Raw genomic sequence first — 18,237 nt, 5'->3', positions numbered from 1 at the left:
CAGAGAGTGAGGACAGAGGCTCTTTTCTGCCACCCTCCCACCCAGCCTGACCCCTGCCCAAAACTCAGCAGAGAATTCTTATAGAATATTAACTCTAACTCTGCTGGGCAGCCCAGGTTGTCAATAAAAACATTTCAGCATCCCCAAAGTCCTGAAAAGATCCTGGATTTGATTTGATTCCTCTCTGGGAACACTTCACCTTGGCAGGTGTTGCTTGCACGTTGCTGGACTTGTCTTTGCCATCACTTTTGGGTTCACTCGTCTGTGCCAGAATTGAATCTCGTTTTTGTCCCACCTTCACCTCCATCCCACTGATCTTTGCATCCAGCTGGGAATTCTCCATCTGTTCACACAAAACCACACTGAATGCACTGTGGGGAGAAACTCCCAAGCTCACAAACCCACTCTGTGGTCATTTCTAGAATAAAACCATCCCACACTCGCAAATTGCCTGTAAACTATGTAGAGGAAAACTTAAAAAATTAAATATATCAAATAAATTCCTAGAAATCAAAATTTACTATGCAGGAAGTGGTAAAAACCAGCAGAGTCTTTTGACAGTGCTAACCCAGCAGTTTATCATCCTAAATATGAAACCATTGCAGATCAAACAGATTAAAAATCTCAGCTGACCTTTCACTCCCTGCTGAACAATTCCCATGAAATCCCAACAAAACATTTACCAGGTCAGAGAAGGGGCCACTGCACTCCTCAGACAACTCAATGCTTTCAAAACCAGGCAGCAGCAGAGGGATTTTCTTTTTGGCTTGGCTTAACACAGACCTGCTCAGCAACAAAAAATAAAAAACCATTTTAGATTTATGGGAGGGGGAAAGGTGCAGAAAAGGAGCAACAGCAAAAAAAAAAAAGAAGTTTTAGATTTATGGGAGGGGGAAAGGTGCAGAAAAAGAGCAGGAGCAAGAAATAAAAAAACATTTCAGATTTATGGGAGGGGGAAAGGTGCAGAGAAAAAGCAGCAGCAAAAAACTTTTAGATTTTATGGGAGGGGAAAATGTGCAGAAAAAGTTTTTTATTTTTTGCTGCTGCTCTTTTTCAGATTTATGGAAGGGGGAAAGGGGCAGAAAAAAAGCAGCAGCTCACAATAAAAGCAGCCCCAGCTGGCACAAGGAACCAGAATGGCACAACACAACTTGTGAGCTCTTGCTGTGCAGGTATCAGTGGTAAAAATGAGATTCTTACTTGAGTTGCTCAGGGTAGGTGAGGGAGGAGGCCTTGGCAAAGGTGCAGTTCCAGAGCTGGGCGCTCTGCTGGCGGATCTGTTTGCTCCTGTGCTGGAAGGCCACGCACAGCACGGGGCTGAGCTGCTGCAGGAGCTCAGAGTCACAGGAGCCCGGGCAGTGGCACTGCAGGCACTGCAGGATCTCTGCCAGCAGCTTCTCCAACTCAGGGAAAACAAAATACAGCTTTTAGGACAGGAATCTTCAACTAAAATCTGCAATATTTGAATTATACCTTTATTTTCGACTTTATTTTTGCATCTCAAAATGCGACATCACATACAAGTCCCAGAGCTGAGTGCTCCTCACTTCCAGAATTAAAATTTTTTAAATTTAAAAGAATTTAAAAATTAACTCTCTACCCTCATCACATTTTTTAATTTTTTTTTAACTCTGCTGTCCCACATCTCCCCCAAGCCCAGTGATTTCTGTAGCAAATTTACCTTGTTGTTCAGGTTGCTGTAGACTTTGGGTACCTCAGGGAGCCTGCCAAAACAAATTTAAATTATTTCTACTTTGCTGTCTCATTTATCCCAAGCATAAAAATTTAACACATAATAAATTCCAGCCCTGCACACTGGTTTTAGTGAGTAACTTGGTGGAATCACTTTGTGAAATGAGCCTCAGTTGGGGATTAAAGAATTTCCTGATGGAATTTCCCAGATCATCCTTTAAATTCCATGGATACTGCTATGCTGACTTCAGGAGAAATTAATGGAAAAGTCAGTGGTAATTAGTACAAATTTAATTTAAAATAAAAGCTTTTCTTATAAATTAACTTCTAATTGCACTCTAAATGCTCTCCTTAAACACATTTCCCAGGTCCCATAAGCATTTGCATTAAAAAGCTGAAATACTGCCATTAAAAAGCTGAAGTACCACTAAGCAATTCCATAAACTAAACAATTCCATATAAATAAATAAATATATTCCATATAGATAAATATATTCTATGTACAAAAAATCCTTAGGTGAAATTAGGCAGAAAAATGTGAGCAAACTCCATTTTTTGAACTCATTTTATAAGCCTGTGACCTCCAAGCTGAAGAAGATCCCAAATATTTTTTTTGCTTCCAATGTCTTCCTTCAAAAATATTTATCCAACTTTTCTTTTTTCAGGAATAAAACTTCAAAGAATGATGGGCTCAGAAAAAAATATTTTCCATTTTTTATGAATAAATGCAAGGAAAACAATGCTCAGGAAAAAAGCACCAAGCAAAGTTTGTCCCAGTATTTCCTTCTGCTTAAAAACTTCCAGGATTTCAGTGCACATCAAGAAATTATTGTTAATTTCCTTGACAATTTAATGCAAATTTTATTTTTTCCTAAAATTTTATTTATTTCTATCAATAAATATCTTCACTGCAGGGCAAATTACCAGCAGGTGGAAAGTAAATTTTGAAGCCTTGCAGAGATGCTTAGAGAGTCACTCTGAAGTGTTGCCCTGGCTTTTAAAAGTGTTAAATTTTCTTTTATAATTCTTTAAAAAGTTTTAAAGTTCTCATAAAACTTCTTTAGCCTTCTGATAGATAATGTTTGCATATTTGAGAGTCAAGAGTTCCCACACAATTTCATGGATAAATGTAATTTTTACAGATTTCTCTGTGGGTGGAGAGGAATGATTGACTAATCTCTGGAGTAGTGTGGTTGGAGAGGTGGTAATTCCAATCCACCAGAAAACCTGGAATGTTTCCAATCCACCAGAAACAAAAATCAAGCAGCAAAATATCAACAATGACAGAAAAAACCACCCCGGTGTTGGGGACAGCAAAGAAACAACTTTTAATTATAGGTGGGTGAAGTTATGCATGATCAGGTCAGACTGATAAAAATTCCATTTTAAATACACATCTACAATAAGGATGATCTTTATAATAATTAATTTAAAATAATTAATCCAATAATTAACATAAACAGTGCCTGAAGCAGCAAACAGTGGGAGAAGGGGTCACCTTTAGGAAAAATCAATAAAATTAAGGTTCAAGGCTCAATGTGTGCTCAAGGACAAAGCCTCGTTGCCAGAAAAGTAACTCCAGGCACAACAATTAAGTTGCCATTAACAGTCAAAGCAAAAATATTTTTTTGTGCATAGAAAAGATTATCAAAGCTGCTTTTTCCCCCATTCAACCCATCCAAATTTTCCTAAATATGGTCAAACTTGCTTTAAAAGTAACACTGGTATTGTGAGCTGAAAGAAGCTGCAATATAACTTCTCACTGAACTTTTAAATTGTCTTGTTTAGTAATTACTGATTTTTAAGTGATATTTATCACTTATTTATTTATCAGGATACAGCAAAGAAATTCCAGCTGTTGGAATAAAACTGGCTCTTTTTCTCTTTTGAACTTCCCAAGCTCTGTGTGCTGATTTTGTGTCCAACAGTGACACCAAAGAGACGAAAATTCAGAACGTGGAGCTTTTATCATCCCACCCAACCCCAGCTTTTATCAAGCCCTGAGCTTTGTCCCACCCATCTCCAGAGTTTTTTCCCACCCCAAATTCCCGTTCCCTGGGGAACACTGACTTGGTTTTCTCATAGAAGACTGCCAAGGGCTGGGAGAAGGTGGCCAGGGTGGTGCCGAGGAGGGAGGGCAGCGCGATGCGGCTGACCAGGGCGTGCAGGGCGGCCAGCAGGGACAGCCCCAGGGCGCCCAGGGGCTCTGCCTGCAGCTCTGAGCTGCCCAGCTCGTGGAAGGAGTTCAGCAGCAGCAGCAGCAGCTTGAACAGAGAGCTCAGCTTGCCAAGGGGCTCCTTCTTCTTCCTAGCCCAGTCCGTGGGAGTCTGCGGAGCTGATGGGCAAAGAGGCAGGTAAAAATTGGGTTTTTTTCCTTCAGCGACATCAAAAAACAGCTGAACATTGAGTATGATGAAAGGAAGAACTCTGTTCCCAAACTAAATCTATGTACGAGTTTAAAAACTGATTTAACAACTTAAACACATTTTTAGTGCATGATTTTATCTGATTTCTATTCTTATTTCTATTTCTGGCTGGTCAGACTCTGCTTTTAAGGTTTTAATGGCTACTCGAAAATAAACCACCACTCCCCAGATAGCACAAATTTTGGAACAGTGAAAAGGAGGGAAGGTGAAATATAATTTTTATTAGTTTATTTATTTGGAAGTCAAGTTTACATTATGTTCTTCCTCATCAACATTTCCAATTATCATTCCTTCAGCAGCCCATCACTGCATTTTACCACTTTAACAAATTCCCATGGACCATTTTAACAAATTCCCATGGGGCAAGAAAACTTTAACCACTTCTTTACTGAATTATGATTTTTTCGGAAATTATTTCTTCAGCTTTAACAGTTTAAGTGGGAATAGGACACAGAATATTTTATACACAATGACCCTGTGTCTTCTGCTAAACTCTAATTTTTAACCAACTCTCAAAGCCACACACAGAAACCCCAAAATTTAAGGATTTCCTTACATCTGTTTTTGGGCTGGAATTTAGTGCCATAGGGTGCAAAGTTGATGCAGTCAACCATGACTGACACAAGGTGGGTGAGACCTTCCAGCATGGGAAACACCTGAGGGGGAAACAGAAAGAAAAATCAATCAGCAAAACCTAAAAACCAACAGCAAAACCAGAAGTCAAGCAGCAGAAACAAAAATCAAGCAGCAAAATATCAACAATGACAAAAATAGGGATAGCAAAGAAACAACTTTTAATTAAAGGTGGGTAAATCTGTTCTGCATGATCACGTCAGCCTGATAAAATTCCATTTTAAACACATTTACACTGAGGATGGGCTTTATAATAATTAATTTTAAATAATTAATCTAAAAATTAACATAAACAGTGCCTAAAGCAGCAAACAGTGGTAGGCAGAAGGGGTCACATTTAGGAGAAATCAATAAAATTAAGGTGCAAGGCTCACGGTGTGCTCAAGGACAAAGCCTGGTTGCTAGAAAAGTCATTACAGTTGCCATTAATAGTCAAAGCACAAATCATTTTTTGTGCATAGAAAAGATGATCAAAGCTGTTTTTTTTCCCCTCTCAATCCATCCAAATTTTCCTAAATATGGTCAAACTTGCTTTAAAAGGAACACTGATATTGTGAGCTAAAAGAAGCTCCAATATTTCTTCTCACTGAACGTTTATATTGTTTGTCTTCTTTAGTAATTACTGCTTTTTAAGTGATATTTATCACTTATTTATCAGGATACAGCAGCATCCAAGGTAGGTTACAATGATGCAATGCTCTCAATTACAGGTTTTTAAATTCCATTTTATTTGTGTTTTTCACAATATTTTTTCCAAAGTGAACTTCATGCATCAAGGATTTTATCCCAAACTAAATGTTCATCCCCTTCCCCTTGTGGCGTGAGTTTGGGAATAGGCAATTTAGGTAACAAAAACACCAATTCTTTCAAAATCTCTCTTTTATACAGCTTTAGGAGTAAAATCCTTAATTAGTGTACAAGGCTGATGGTTCCATGTTCCTCCTTCCCAATGGCAGTGCCTGGGGTTGTGGAATTTATAAACACACTTCACCTGGACAAACCCCAATTACTACCACAATGACACTCATTAACCATTATTAAAAATTATTAATTAATTAGAAGACATATCTAAAATCTGCTTAACTATTTCAATGTGCAACCTTTATAGTTATTTTTACTCCTTTTTTTTCATTTCTCTACCAACTCCTGTCAGTAAAAAATTTTTAAAGCTTCTCACCTGAGCCACTCCACGCTACAGAAATCACCAGATTAGAATTTACAACACACGTACTGAGACCTAATTAAGAAGAGATCTGCTAAATGATCAGTTTTATACTCACTACTGGAGTTTCACCTTCTAGCCCAGATATTATTTTGGCACAAAGTTCTTCACAGCACAGGTTTTCTTCTGCTGTTGCCACCAGAGCAGCGCAGCGAGCAAAAGCTCGATACAGGTCAGACCAAGAGCGCAGCAAGGATTTCAGAGTTGGCTTTAACAGAGACAGAAAAAGTTGGTAAATATCAATATCTGTGCACAGAGAAAAACTTGCTTTATGTCTTTACTTTTATGTCTTTACTTCTGTCAAAACCTAGGGAATTCTTCAAGGTTTTAAGCTGGAGGTTTAGGGTTTTAAATCCATGGTGCTGTACTGAACCCAAAACCCAGCAGACTGAATCCAAAGTCAGCTCTGAGATTATAAATCTCACATTGTTTTGAATTAATCCGATTCATTTGCTGTTACCTGTGGGAATCCCTGAGTGGGGAAAATGTGGGATACTGGCAGCAACAAAGCACTGTAGACAGCACTGAAGTTGTGTTCCAGGGCATCCCCCTGGTTCACCTCGTTGTTCTGCAACAAGAAAAGAGTTTTATGGTTTAATATGATTCACTCCCATGGGAGCGTGGGGAAGAGAACCAAATTCACTGATTAATGAATTAATTACCTGATTAATCCACTCAGTCAGAGGATGAACAACAATACTCCACATTCTCCAGAGGTGCTCCTTGTTGCCCACCTGCTCTGCACTCTGATCAATGACACCCAGCACAGACTCACTGAACGCCAGGGCAGAGGTGGGCCCAGACAGGGCAGCACCCACCAGGGATTCCAGGATCCCAAAGAATCTGGGGAAGGAAATTCCACAGGTGAGAGAGAGCTGGCTTTTTCCCAGCTGAGAGGGTAATGCTTTTTCTCTTTAAGCCAGGTCTTACAAGCTCTCAGAGATAAGCATTATACCCTTGATAGCTCAGCTACCTCAGGTGCCATAAAAGAAGCAGGATGGCTCCTGTGACAGTGTTGGAAACAGAAAGTTTTAATAAAAGGCAAAATAAAAAAGCTCTTTACATGTAGAGAAAAGCCCAGCCAGGGCATGAGGTTCTTGCTCTTGATAAACCACTTCATAAAAGTGATTACTTCTTTTTTTCTCTTTTTTCTGCTTAGGCAGGACTTTTTGTCTCTTGTCTAATTAGCTATCCTTAAGTTTGAGGTGAAATCCCCAAGGTGCTATGAGGTGTCTTTTAACCAAATTGAGGAGAGAAACTTCTGGGCTTTTGTCCCTTTTAAGGACACAAAGGGTCACCTGTTTACTCCATCAACAGGGGGCACATTCCTACAAGAGGGGAAATAAAAATGGTGTGGTGTTTCCACAGGGATGCTCAAAGCTCCAGGTACCTCTCATCTGTCACACAGCATTCCAGGAGATTGTTGTGGAAGGGCAGCTGGATCAGGAACAGGGCTGGAGTTCCCTGGAAGAGAAATGGGAGAGGTTAAAACAGAAATTCAGAATTATTGTTACTGTTGTTAGCCAGAAACTCACAATTATTGTTACTGTTACTAGCCAGAAATTCACTATTATTACTATTATTAGCCAGAAATTCCAATTATTATAACTATTATTAGCCATAAATTCCAATTATTATACCTATTATTAGCTAGAAATTCACAAGTATTATTACTATTATTAGGCAGAAAGTCACTATTATTAAAAGTTGTCCAAAATTGTCAATTCTAACACTTCAACATCAAAAGAAGAGGGCAAACTGGAAGCCTTAGATGCTGCCAGATCCTGGGATTTGCTCATTTCCAGGTTACAGCAAGAGATCTTTTGGGCAATTTCTGTTCAAATCTATCAGAAATATTTCAGCTTTGCTAATATTGAGAGTACTTAACAAAATGTATTTAATATCTGCTAATTAAAACTTTAACGAGGAGCACAACCCCTACTACTCAGTCTGCTCCTCCCTGAAAAAACACCAAAATTCAGCAGCATTTCAGACTTTTTTCACAGCTGTTTTGTGATTGTTGACTAAATATTTTATCTGTTCCCTCCTTCTGATGCAGCACACAAACATGATATTCACTAATCAATATCGGCCCTTTTTGTGCAGTAATTTCATTAATTAGACTCAGTTAAATTACTCCACAGAAGTGAGGCCTGCAAACAAAGTCTGCACTTTGGAATATGAAATAATTTGACTTCCAAATAACTTTCAGCATTAACGAAGTCCCAGAATTGATTCAGACTTACATTTAAAAGATCCATATCAGCAACCTGATAAGCTGGGGATCCCAATACTTTTGGAGGCAACTCCTTGACAGTGATTTCAATGAGTGACTAAGCAGGAAAGGGAAAAAAAATATATTTAAATATATTTTTTCTGAGGGTTCAAATCTTTTAAGCAAAATATAATAAAATAAAAATAAAATGGGGAGAAGGAGACAAAAAAGAAGGGGAGAGGGAGACAAAAAAAAGAGAAGGAGGGAAAAAAGACACCAAAATCCACAAAAAAAACAACAAAAACCCCCCCAAAATACAAAAAACCCCCCCAAAAATACAAAAATTACAAAACCCCCCCCCGAAATACAAAAAATTACCAAAAAAAGCCAAAATTACAAATACAAAAAAAAAAAAAAGAAAAAGTTCCAAGACCCCCTCAAAAAAAACCCAAAACAACAACAAAAAACAACAACAAAAACAAAAAACAAAATTAAAAAAACACTCCAAAACCTTCCCCCCAAAAATACAAAAATCCCCCCCCCAAAAAAGCAAAACTGAAACAATTCCCTTCAGTTAAAAAAATAAGAAAAAATCCATGTAGAATGTGTCCAAGATGTTTTTGAAGCACAGGAGAACCACAGACCAAATTCTACACCCAAAAATGCTTTTCCAGCAGAACTTACCAGGATTTTCTGCACGGGCAGGGAATTGGATCTGACGGTGTTTTTTAAGGCCTGCAGTAACATGGTCAGTATTTCTGAACCTTGCTTCTCTTTCTTATTTCCTGCAATAAAAATATTTCCAGTCAGAGCACAATGGTCACTCTGAGCAGCATTCAAACTTTTAGTGCAAAAAGTAAAAAAATTCTGTGGAAATTTGGAAAAATTTACCAAATCCTTCAGAGATTCAAGCATCAATTCTGCTCATAACAGGAATGAAAGTTTGAAGTTTAAATAAAAAACCTTCAAGTTTAATTAGGAAATGGGAACACCTTTGTTTCATTAAGGGTTGGAATTTCGATACATTAAAGTTGTGGAATTTTGTATTCATCCAAAGAATGCTTCTTCATGTTCTGTTTGATTTTCAATAAAAAAGTTTGCATTATTAAGCATATTCTGGACTTTCCTTGGATAAAGGGCATTTTTAAAACAGGAATTAACTTTTATTCATCTGCAGACTCTACAGTTTCCTATGGAACAGAATTTCAATAAAGAAAAAAATGTCAAAAACTTTCATTTTTGTCTCCATTCCTCAGTACTGAAGACTGGAGGAGGGGTTGTTGTTCTTTTGATATGCTTTAAAATAAAACAGAATTATTGATTCAGACTAAACCCAAGCAATGAACAATCAACAATTTCTGGTCTAGTTTAAAAATAAACCACCTCTGACTGGTGAGCAATGCCAAATTAAAGAAAATGACAATTTTTACCCGCTTCAATTGCTGTTTTCACATATCCACTTATGTCCTTCCAGATAACATTCAGCAAACAATCTGCAAGGCAACAATGGTTTTATTCAGTTTGCAATAAAAACATTCAACAAAACTGCAGCTAAAATACAAATTGTTTTAAAGAACAGATTTTGATTTGAGCCAAAACTCAAATTTCAATGCAAGTCAGACCAGTTCTACTTTTTATAACATCAGGACTTCACCCAAAGTGTTGATTCTGTTTCCCTTGCCCACTTGATTTCCCAGAAAATGTTTCAATTTCACCACTGAATTCTTACCAGGAACTTCTTTTCCAATTGCAATAAAGCCATCCTGAACAGCATTTATCAGAGTGCTGGCATGCTTACAAAAAAAAGAAGGGCTACTGATCAGTGGGTACTGGAGAGGCTCTACAAGAACAAAAAAACACATTCCATAAACCTGTTAACTTTGCAGTTTACTGGGAAAATAAGCCTTAAAAATAATCAAGTATTTGTGTATTCACAGCTTTTTGAACATACAAATATCTTAAAGCTGACAACACGTAAAAGTTTAAATCATTTCATTCTAACATACATGATTTGAGATTACAAAAGTGTATTTTTTACAATTAAATATATATGTAAAACTCACATACCTAAGCTAAGCACGAGCTTGTTTTGCTTAGCAAAATCCACAACTTGTGGTCCCATGAGGAAGTGGAGCAGCATTTCCATGCCCAGGAGCTGGATGGAAGGGAAGAGCAGCACTCCTGCTGTGCTGCTGTTCAGGCCCATCCTGGGTGTGCCCGGGCTCACAAACAGGAAAGGACCTGAGGGAGGGCACAGAAATCAGGGAAAAATCACAGAAATTCCAGGCAAAAGCCCCAAATTCCCCAGGAAAAGGACAAATCATGGAGTGCTTGCTGCTGGCTGGAAGGCATCTCTGACAGGCAGGTTTCTCAGATAACTGGGGTTTGCTATCACAGCCATATTTTTCCCAGTATTTTAAATATCTGCCCCAAAATTGTAAATTTTGGAATGCCAAATTTTATTTTGGCCATACAAATCTCCTGGAAGCTGTGGTTACACAACCAAGGAACACTTGTATAAGTTGCTACAAAGCAGTTTCTACTGGAAATTGTCACCTGAAACACAAATTTAAGAGGTCTTGGCAAAATATTTTGACCAACTCAGCTGTGATCTCACAGGACTAAGATGAAATTTTTTTAAGAAGGGAAAACAGGAAACTCCCCAAATCCAGGATCCCTGAGGCTCCTGATTACAGCACAACAGGATGGCACAAACCATGGATGCCAGGCCTCCAGAAAGGGAAGAAAAACCAGGATTTCCTTACTGGATATTTGGATATAAAGCTCAAATAGATGTGTTTTCACATGTGATTAAAGAATTAAAATTCCTGATGGATCATCATCACTGGGCAGGGTAAGGTGGGATATTGGGAAGGAATTCCTGGCTGGGAGGATGTGCCCATCCCTGGGAATGCCCAGGCTGGACAGGGCCTGGGATAGTGGAAGGTGTCCCTGGATGAGCTTTAAGGTCCTTTCCAACCCAAACCATTCCAAGGTTCTCCACTATGCAGGCAGAAACTAAAAATGCTACAGAAATAAAAGGGCACATAGAAATAGCACATACACTCACAGATGAAAAAATAAACATTTCAAACCAGAGCTCCCTTGCAACACACAACACAATTCAGGACATTAAAACTGGTCCTCAAAATGTGACTGGCACAACTTTTTAAATTTTAAATAATGACTGAAACAGCCTCACTTTCCCAATATAAATCATGCAGTGACCATGCAGAAAAATCACTGTTCTGGAGAACAAGGACTATGAATGAAAAAGCAGAACATGACAAACAGAAGAGATGAGTCTCTGCATGTGAAATGGAGCTGGAAATTCCCCCGGGTGGATGTTTCAGTACCTGATTTCTGCCCAGAGGGTGCTGAGCCCAGGCTGGGGTTGTTTGGCCGCGAGGGCGTTCCTGGGAATGCAGCAGCAGGATCCACACTCAGGGTGCTTTGGATTAATGGCACACAAACCTGCAAAGGGATCCCAGCAACAGCTACAGCACATGCAAGCCATGAAAAGCTCATTTCACTCTGCACAGGCTGGGCTGCTGTTCACAAAGCAGAGTTTCTGGGCATTTAGAATGAATTAGAAATGTCTAACCAAACAAAAATTCCTGGTGGATGCAGGACATTTTAATAAGCCTAAGAAAATACTTTTCCCTCCCTTTTCTCCCATCTTGAAGATTAATTTAAGGAAATCCAGGTGTTGAATAGAAACAGGTCCATTCCACTTGCAGTGTGACTAGAAATGAAACACCTGCATAATTTTTCTATCTTCCTAAATATTTATGGTCTTGTCACCAGTATTCCTATGGCAGCTTTTTCCAAGCCCACACTTCCTTGGTGAAAGGAGACAAAAGCCTTTTTTTAACACATTTATAACCCCTGAATGCACTCAGGGCAGGTTTTCAGAGATGCTCTCAGGACATTCCCACAGACTCTCCAATATTTTGGGCCTGTGAGTCCCAAATATCCCTTCTCACAGTCTGTAAGTCACACACGAGGACAAACTGGTTCTTTGAGGGAGTTTGATTTCAGTAACAAAGCAGAGAGGGAGGAAGCAGGAACGTTTTCCAGAGCTCAGAGGGGCCTGGGCTGCACAGGGATCGGGACTCTTGGCACCTGTGTTACCTGTTCAAAGTTGGAGGGCAGGTGAGGTCCCAGTCTCATCAGCAAATACCACCACACCTCCAGCTTGGTCAGGGCCAGAGCCTCTGTCCTCACATGGATGGAGCTCAGGGGCTGCATCAGCAGTTTCAGCCTCTTAGCACTGCACAGGATGTCTGGGAGACCCAAAAAGTGCATTTTAAACAATTCACGTTACTGAATCACAGCTCAGCAAAATTCAATTCAACCATTATGTTTTTATCCCAATATCTTTTAGCTTCAAATTCAATTAACAGCAATTTACAAAACTCAACCACACCAACTTTTTAAAGTCTCTTACTGCTCTAATTATTGTTTAAAGCAACTCTGCAAAAATCAAGTATTTCTTTTCAGCACAAAGACTGAAATTGAATTTTCTGCATTCCAACCTGACCCCACTGGAGAAGGGAGGCTGGACTGAACCTGACCCACTTTGGGATTCTGTGATAAACAGAAGAAATTCCCTCTTGCTTGCTGTTAGGTCCTATCTGCTCCAGGGACAGGAAAATCAAACACTGAATTTTCCCTTCACAACACAGAGAAGCACAATCAAGGTAAAAAACATTGTATTTTGACACAAGGTAGACTAAAAACTTATCCAGATTCAGGTTACACCTTTAAAACAACTTTTTTTTTTAAAAACCTCTGGAATCCTGAAGTGTTGCCTTTCTCCACTTAAGCCAGCACCATCCAAAATAAAATATACAGAATGTTTTATTCTCTGTTTCACGGCTGTTTGGATCATTTATAGCACTACAAAACACAATTTACTAGCTTTATTCTATTTCTAGCATTCCCAGCAGAAAAAACTAGGATAGAACAAAAGATCAAACTATCACCTTGCCTCAAAAAGAAAAGAAAACAAGGAAAAAAGCAACAAAAATTTGAATTTCAGCTATGCATACAATGAATTTTCCTGCACCATTGTGAGGCTATCCAGTGGTACACAAATAATGCATTGACCACTGACAGATTATTTTTTCCAGTTATGTATTATCACATATTATGTATTGATGTGTTAAATTATATATTTCAGTATGTTTATTTTTCCAGTTGTGTATGACTCATATTTAAACAAATCAGGCTAACTATTTTTTTTTTAAACCTACCTGGATTTAGAGCAAAATTATCAATGAGGCTTTTCCATGCAATGAAGGCAATTTTCTTCACCACAGGGGAGCCACTGCGGAAGCCCAGCTCCTCCAGCTGCAGCAGGGAGTTGATGAAGCTGCCGCTGCGATGCAGAGTCTGGGCAGCAAGAAATTCACAATTAAAGACAATTCTGCTGCTCAAAACTCCCTTTTCTAAAGTTTTACTCATTTTCTGCTTACCTTTCCAAGCAATCTGACAAACAGGGGCCACAGTTTTAACACGAAGGTCTCGTTTTTGGAAGAAAAGAGTTTCTGAAGTTCGGAAATTAATTTCTGCAGACAGAAAGAAACAGGATTTCTACAAGTAATGGGATTTTAAATATTCTAAGAACTACACACTCATACCAATGTCTGGGGACACAACCAACAGACAAGATTTGAGAATATGCAAGTACATTTTTTACAATTAAATATATATATATAAAATTCATATACCTAAACTAAGCACGAGTTTGTTTTGCTTAGCAAAACCCACAACTTGTGGTGCCATGAGGAAGTGGAGCAGCATTTCTGATGTTTCTACATCAGATTTCATTCTGTACCACACAGCATTTGTTACCACCTGATTCTCTTTTTAGCTGAAATTTGTGGCTCTTATTCTGACAGTGGCAACCAACAAAGCAAAATCCATGTCTTCAAATATTTGCATTTCCTCCAACTCCAAAATCAAAACACGCCCTGACCCACCTTGTTTGGGTGAGTTTTTCAGCAGAAAATAAAGCAAAATAAATGAGCCAAGTAAGGCCAGTCCTGGAAGTGAAGGGGAACATGAAAATCTTCATCAAAGACACCAGGATGGGGACTCTGAAAGGGCGTGGAAAATGCCAAGCATCCTCTGCTTTCCTGCCTCCCTCAGGCCTCCAAATTGTGCCTCCCATCCCCTTTGTTGCTGGGCACTTTTTTGCAGTGGTCCTGTATTTACATTTCCTTTTTTTTTCCCCCACTAAAACCACTGGCATCAAGAAGTTGCTGTCAATGCACAGGAAATGAAATTAATGCCCCCCAATAGCTGCTGCTGAGCAGAGGCCCAGCACTGTTCTGTCACTCACTGTGGTCATCAGGTGCTCGGTGACAGCTGCCACCTCCTGCTGCTTCTGCAGGAGCAGTGGCATCCCCATCTCCAGGGCAGTGGCACCTCTTAACTGCACTTTGTGAGCTGAGTGGACAACCAGAGGGATGATCAGCTTTGCCCACCTCACAGCCTCTTCTCCCATCTGGGCTGGAACTTGCTCCATTAAGCTGGATCAAAAAAAAAAACCCAAAAAAAACCCACAAAAAAACCAAAAAATAGGGATTACAGATCTCCAAAAGCAGCTCAGGCACTCAAGTTATCTTTGTATCACCAATAAATGCTCTAGTTCAATCCAGGATTTATAGAAAACCATCCCAAATTTTTAAAATCGATTGTATTAGAAGTGCAAATTTCAAGTGTTATCTCAGATAAACCTCTCCAAAGCACAACAGCCTCACTTGAGAGCTGTGCTTTCTGTTTTAGCACAGCAATCTGGGCACAGGAGCTGAGAGCCTGACAGGAATGCACAATGCCCAAGGAAAGTTTGGCCATGAACCATCCCTGGGAGTTCCCAGGAGCCCAGGCACTCCCACACAGCTGGGAAGAACTCCCAGCAGCTTCTGGAAAAATCCCAAACCAGGTTTGGACAGGCTCCATGAACACTGGCCTGGTCAGAGCTCTGAGTTTATCCTCCTAGGCCCAAAATTCCACACATTTCCACCATCCCACCCACACCAAAAAACGTGCAGAAATGGGAATATCTGGCATGTATTCAAACTAGCCTGAATCTAGAAATCCTGGAATTTTGTCAAGTCCCCCTTTTCCCCAGGAAAGTCAAATCCCCATCCCTACAGTTTATGGAGAATTGCTTCACTAAAGAAAAGTTCTGCCTTTCAAGTCATTTTATTAAAGTCAGAGGACAAGAACTGTTTGAAATGGATTTGCAGCTCAAAATTTTATAAGAGAAAACTTAAAAAGGAATAAAAATAAAAGCTCAATGTATTTACTAAAACAGAAATTAAATTAGCACTAAGTAAAGATAAAACGTGACAATTTCAGTTCTGCTGACCAGAACAACGTGCTCACAGTGATGGTCCTAAAAAGTAATTTTTGGAATTAGACAGGAATTCTAACAGTGTTATGGGAAGCATTGCACTAAAATGTGTTGCCAAGAGGATATTTCTAAGTAAGATATTTTTGAATAAACCCCCAAATAACAGCAGAGAATTTCTCAAGCAGGCAGGTTCTGGAAACAAAATGTAAGAACATGACTTGGGAAGCACAGGTGAGAGGTTGGAAATAATTCCTGAAGAGTCATTAAAAATGAAAGCAATATTGACTAAATTCTGCATCAGAATGATGACATGATTTTTAAGGTAATATTTTAATTAATTCTAATACACAAAACAAGTGTTGCACAGCCCAGCAGCTCCCCAGTTCAGCCCTGGACAGAATTCCATGGAATATCCCCTGGTCAGCTGGGATCAGCTGTGTCCCCATGTCCTTGACTCAGAGCAAACTCTGCTCAGCAATAATTAAAACACCCCTGGTGTTATCAACACCATTCCCACCCCAAATCCCACCCACAGCTCTCAGCAACCACCTCCAGCCCAGTCAAAACCAGGGCAACACTGGAGGAAAAGAATCCCTAACAGAATAAACAACTCAAGGAGCTTTAGAGGTTTTGTCTTTAGTAATTTAGGGCCACTTGGGTTTTGTATGCAGAGTTCCCCCACCCAAATAAAGGATGGCAATGGAATATTGCAGAGCACTCACCGTATGATGACATTCAGTGCTTCATATTCAACCACAACTGACTGCACTTCTCCTTTAGTCAGGATTGTTTCCAGGGTGGAGAGAATATTGGACACCTGAGCAAAGAAGAGAACAGCACAGTGAGCACCTGGATACAAATCATTCCAGGAGGAGGTGGAATTGTGGCATTTCATTCTCCAGAATTTGGTTTGGATCATGCCAGGTCTCCTTTTAAACTGGAATATTCTTAACTTCTCTCCCCTGTGATATTTCATTGCTTTCTGTGAAACGTGGATGAAAAATGAAAACCTCACAAATCAATTTTGAATTGCAAAATAAAAACTTTAAAAAGGAGTTGCAGAGCTTATTAGTGTTGGGCACATGTGGAGATTGTTCTCTTTTAAATGACATTTAGAAACTTCTTTGAGAACTTCTCAAAGAACTTCTGATCTTTTTTCATTACTTTTTACTAGTTCCCATATGTACAGAGTTTTACAATAGGCTTATGTATATTTATTCTGTTGATTTTGTGTTACAACTTGTAATTAGCCTTTGTACAGAGAAATTTCTAATTTTTTTGTTTATTTTTTGTAGACTGAGCGTTGGTTTGTTTCTGTTTTAGAGTTCAAGGGGCTTTTTTTATCTTTTTAGCTTGGAAAGGGTCCTCTCTTATTTCTTTAATTTGGAGATTTGTATTTTTTTTCTTTGGTTGAGGTAGTTTGGTAAGCACAGTAGAGCCAGTAGACTAAACAGCATATTTTACTTATGTTAGCAAGAGATTATTAATTTAAAGTGGCACATTTTACTTAAATCTAAATGGATTTTTACTTTGTTGAATTTTTACTCTGTTTCCTCTGATAGAACTGCTCACATTGCAGCTTTCCCCTCAAAAGCTCAATAATTTCTGGCTCAGGTTTTCCAAGAATTGATACTTTGCAGTGGTCCTGCATTTACATTTTACATATTTTTATTTTGTATTTCCTTTTTTTTTTCTCCACTAAAACCACTGGCATCAAGAAGTTGCTGTCAATGCACATTAGATCAGATCTGATGGGAAATGACCTTTGGATTCAAAAGTTACTGAGTGGAGAGTAGCAAAGGATTTGCTTCCTCTCCCTAGGAAAAAACAGCTCCAAAATGAGAAATGCAAACTCACCTTTGTTTTTAACAATTTCTGAAATGAGAAATGTGAGAAATGAGGCCACCAAAGGAACAGTGAAGGGACTCACCTCCTTTTTGACAACTTCTGGAGGAAATGCCTGCTTGGAGATGACCCAAAGTGCCCGAGTGCGAGTGTTTTTGTCTGAGGATTTCACAGCCACGCTGTTCACTGCTGCCAGCAAGTCCTGCATTTCAGAGCCTGAAAGCAGAGCACACAAAATCCTCCTCAACACATTCCAGGTCATTCTGCTCACTTAAGTTTGCCCAGAATCCATTCAGATGCAAGTAACAATGATTTAGTGCCTTAAACAACATTTTGGAGAAGTTTTTCTCCTACTAAAGTAGCCAAAAAGCTAAAAAATGTGTTAATATACAAATACTAATAATGCAGGGCATCTGTATTACCTTTGTAAGAATCCATAAAAGTACAGGACAGCTTTAGTTAAATACACCTGAGCTAAATAATTATTAAAAACTTCTTGGATTTTAAGTGAATTTAGCAGCACTTTGATATAAATAAATTTATTTTAGAGCCTACAAGAGGTTTTTGTTATTAAAGGTGGTAAAATTGTAGCTCATAACATAAAAATTAATAAGGTTAATATAGGACTTGGATCCAATTAAGAACACAGATGGAGCAGTCATGTGTTCCTTTAAAATTCAAGGGTAAAAAGTCTGATTTATTGCAAATCTGCACTTTGTGGGTGAATGATCTCACAATCAGAGAAATGGAAGGACACTTTCATTCCTCTCCCCCAGTCAAAAGTACACCCAAAGGTACAGGAGCTGCTTGTCCTCCCTGCCTTTTAAACTCCCCATTG

General features: G+C 39.0%; 1 protein-coding gene across 2 annotated transcripts in view; it reads right to left on the bottom strand.

The window, feature by feature from the left end:
- The window catches only part of RIF1 (replication timing regulatory factor 1), a 30,239-nt gene that overhangs the window by 8,956 nt on the left and 3,046 nt on the right, over positions 1-18,237 (bottom strand). For both annotated transcript variants that reach the window (XM_032749508.3, XM_032749509.3), the window contains exons 4-25: positions 17,485-17,615; positions 16,277-16,371; positions 14,538-14,727; positions 13,669-13,761; positions 13,447-13,585; positions 12,323-12,474; positions 11,545-11,662; positions 10,256-10,429; positions 9,918-10,028; positions 9,619-9,681; positions 8,873-8,973; positions 8,220-8,306; positions 7,364-7,437; positions 6,636-6,816; positions 6,434-6,541; positions 6,032-6,181; positions 4,675-4,774; positions 3,763-4,027; positions 1,682-1,724; positions 1,201-1,403; positions 684-783; positions 200-343 (exon numbers count right to left, since the gene is read on the bottom strand). In XM_032749508.3, the coding sequence (XP_032605399.3) occupies positions 200-343; positions 684-783; positions 1,201-1,403; positions 1,682-1,724; positions 3,763-4,027; positions 4,675-4,774; positions 6,032-6,181; positions 6,434-6,541; positions 6,636-6,816; positions 7,364-7,437; positions 8,220-8,306; positions 8,873-8,973; positions 9,619-9,681; positions 9,918-10,028; positions 10,256-10,429; positions 11,545-11,662; positions 12,323-12,474; positions 13,447-13,585; positions 13,669-13,761; positions 14,538-14,727; positions 16,277-16,371; positions 17,485-17,615 (2,822 nt within the window). The remainder of the gene's footprint in view (positions 1-199; positions 344-683; positions 784-1,200; positions 1,404-1,681; positions 1,725-3,762; positions 4,028-4,674; positions 4,775-6,031; positions 6,182-6,433; positions 6,542-6,635; positions 6,817-7,363; positions 7,438-8,219; positions 8,307-8,872; positions 8,974-9,618; positions 9,682-9,917; positions 10,029-10,255; positions 10,430-11,544; positions 11,663-12,322; positions 12,475-13,446; positions 13,586-13,668; positions 13,762-14,537; positions 14,728-16,276; positions 16,372-17,484; positions 17,616-18,237) is intronic.

The sequence above is a fragment of the Taeniopygia guttata genome, chromosome 7, assembly GCF_048771995.1.
Source record: "Taeniopygia guttata chromosome 7, bTaeGut7.mat, whole genome shotgun sequence".
Lineage (NCBI taxonomy): Eukaryota > Metazoa > Chordata > Aves > Passeriformes > Estrildidae > Taeniopygia > Taeniopygia guttata.
The sequence above is the reverse complement of the archived record's forward strand: the minus strand, read 5'-3'. Positions and strand labels throughout refer to the sequence as shown.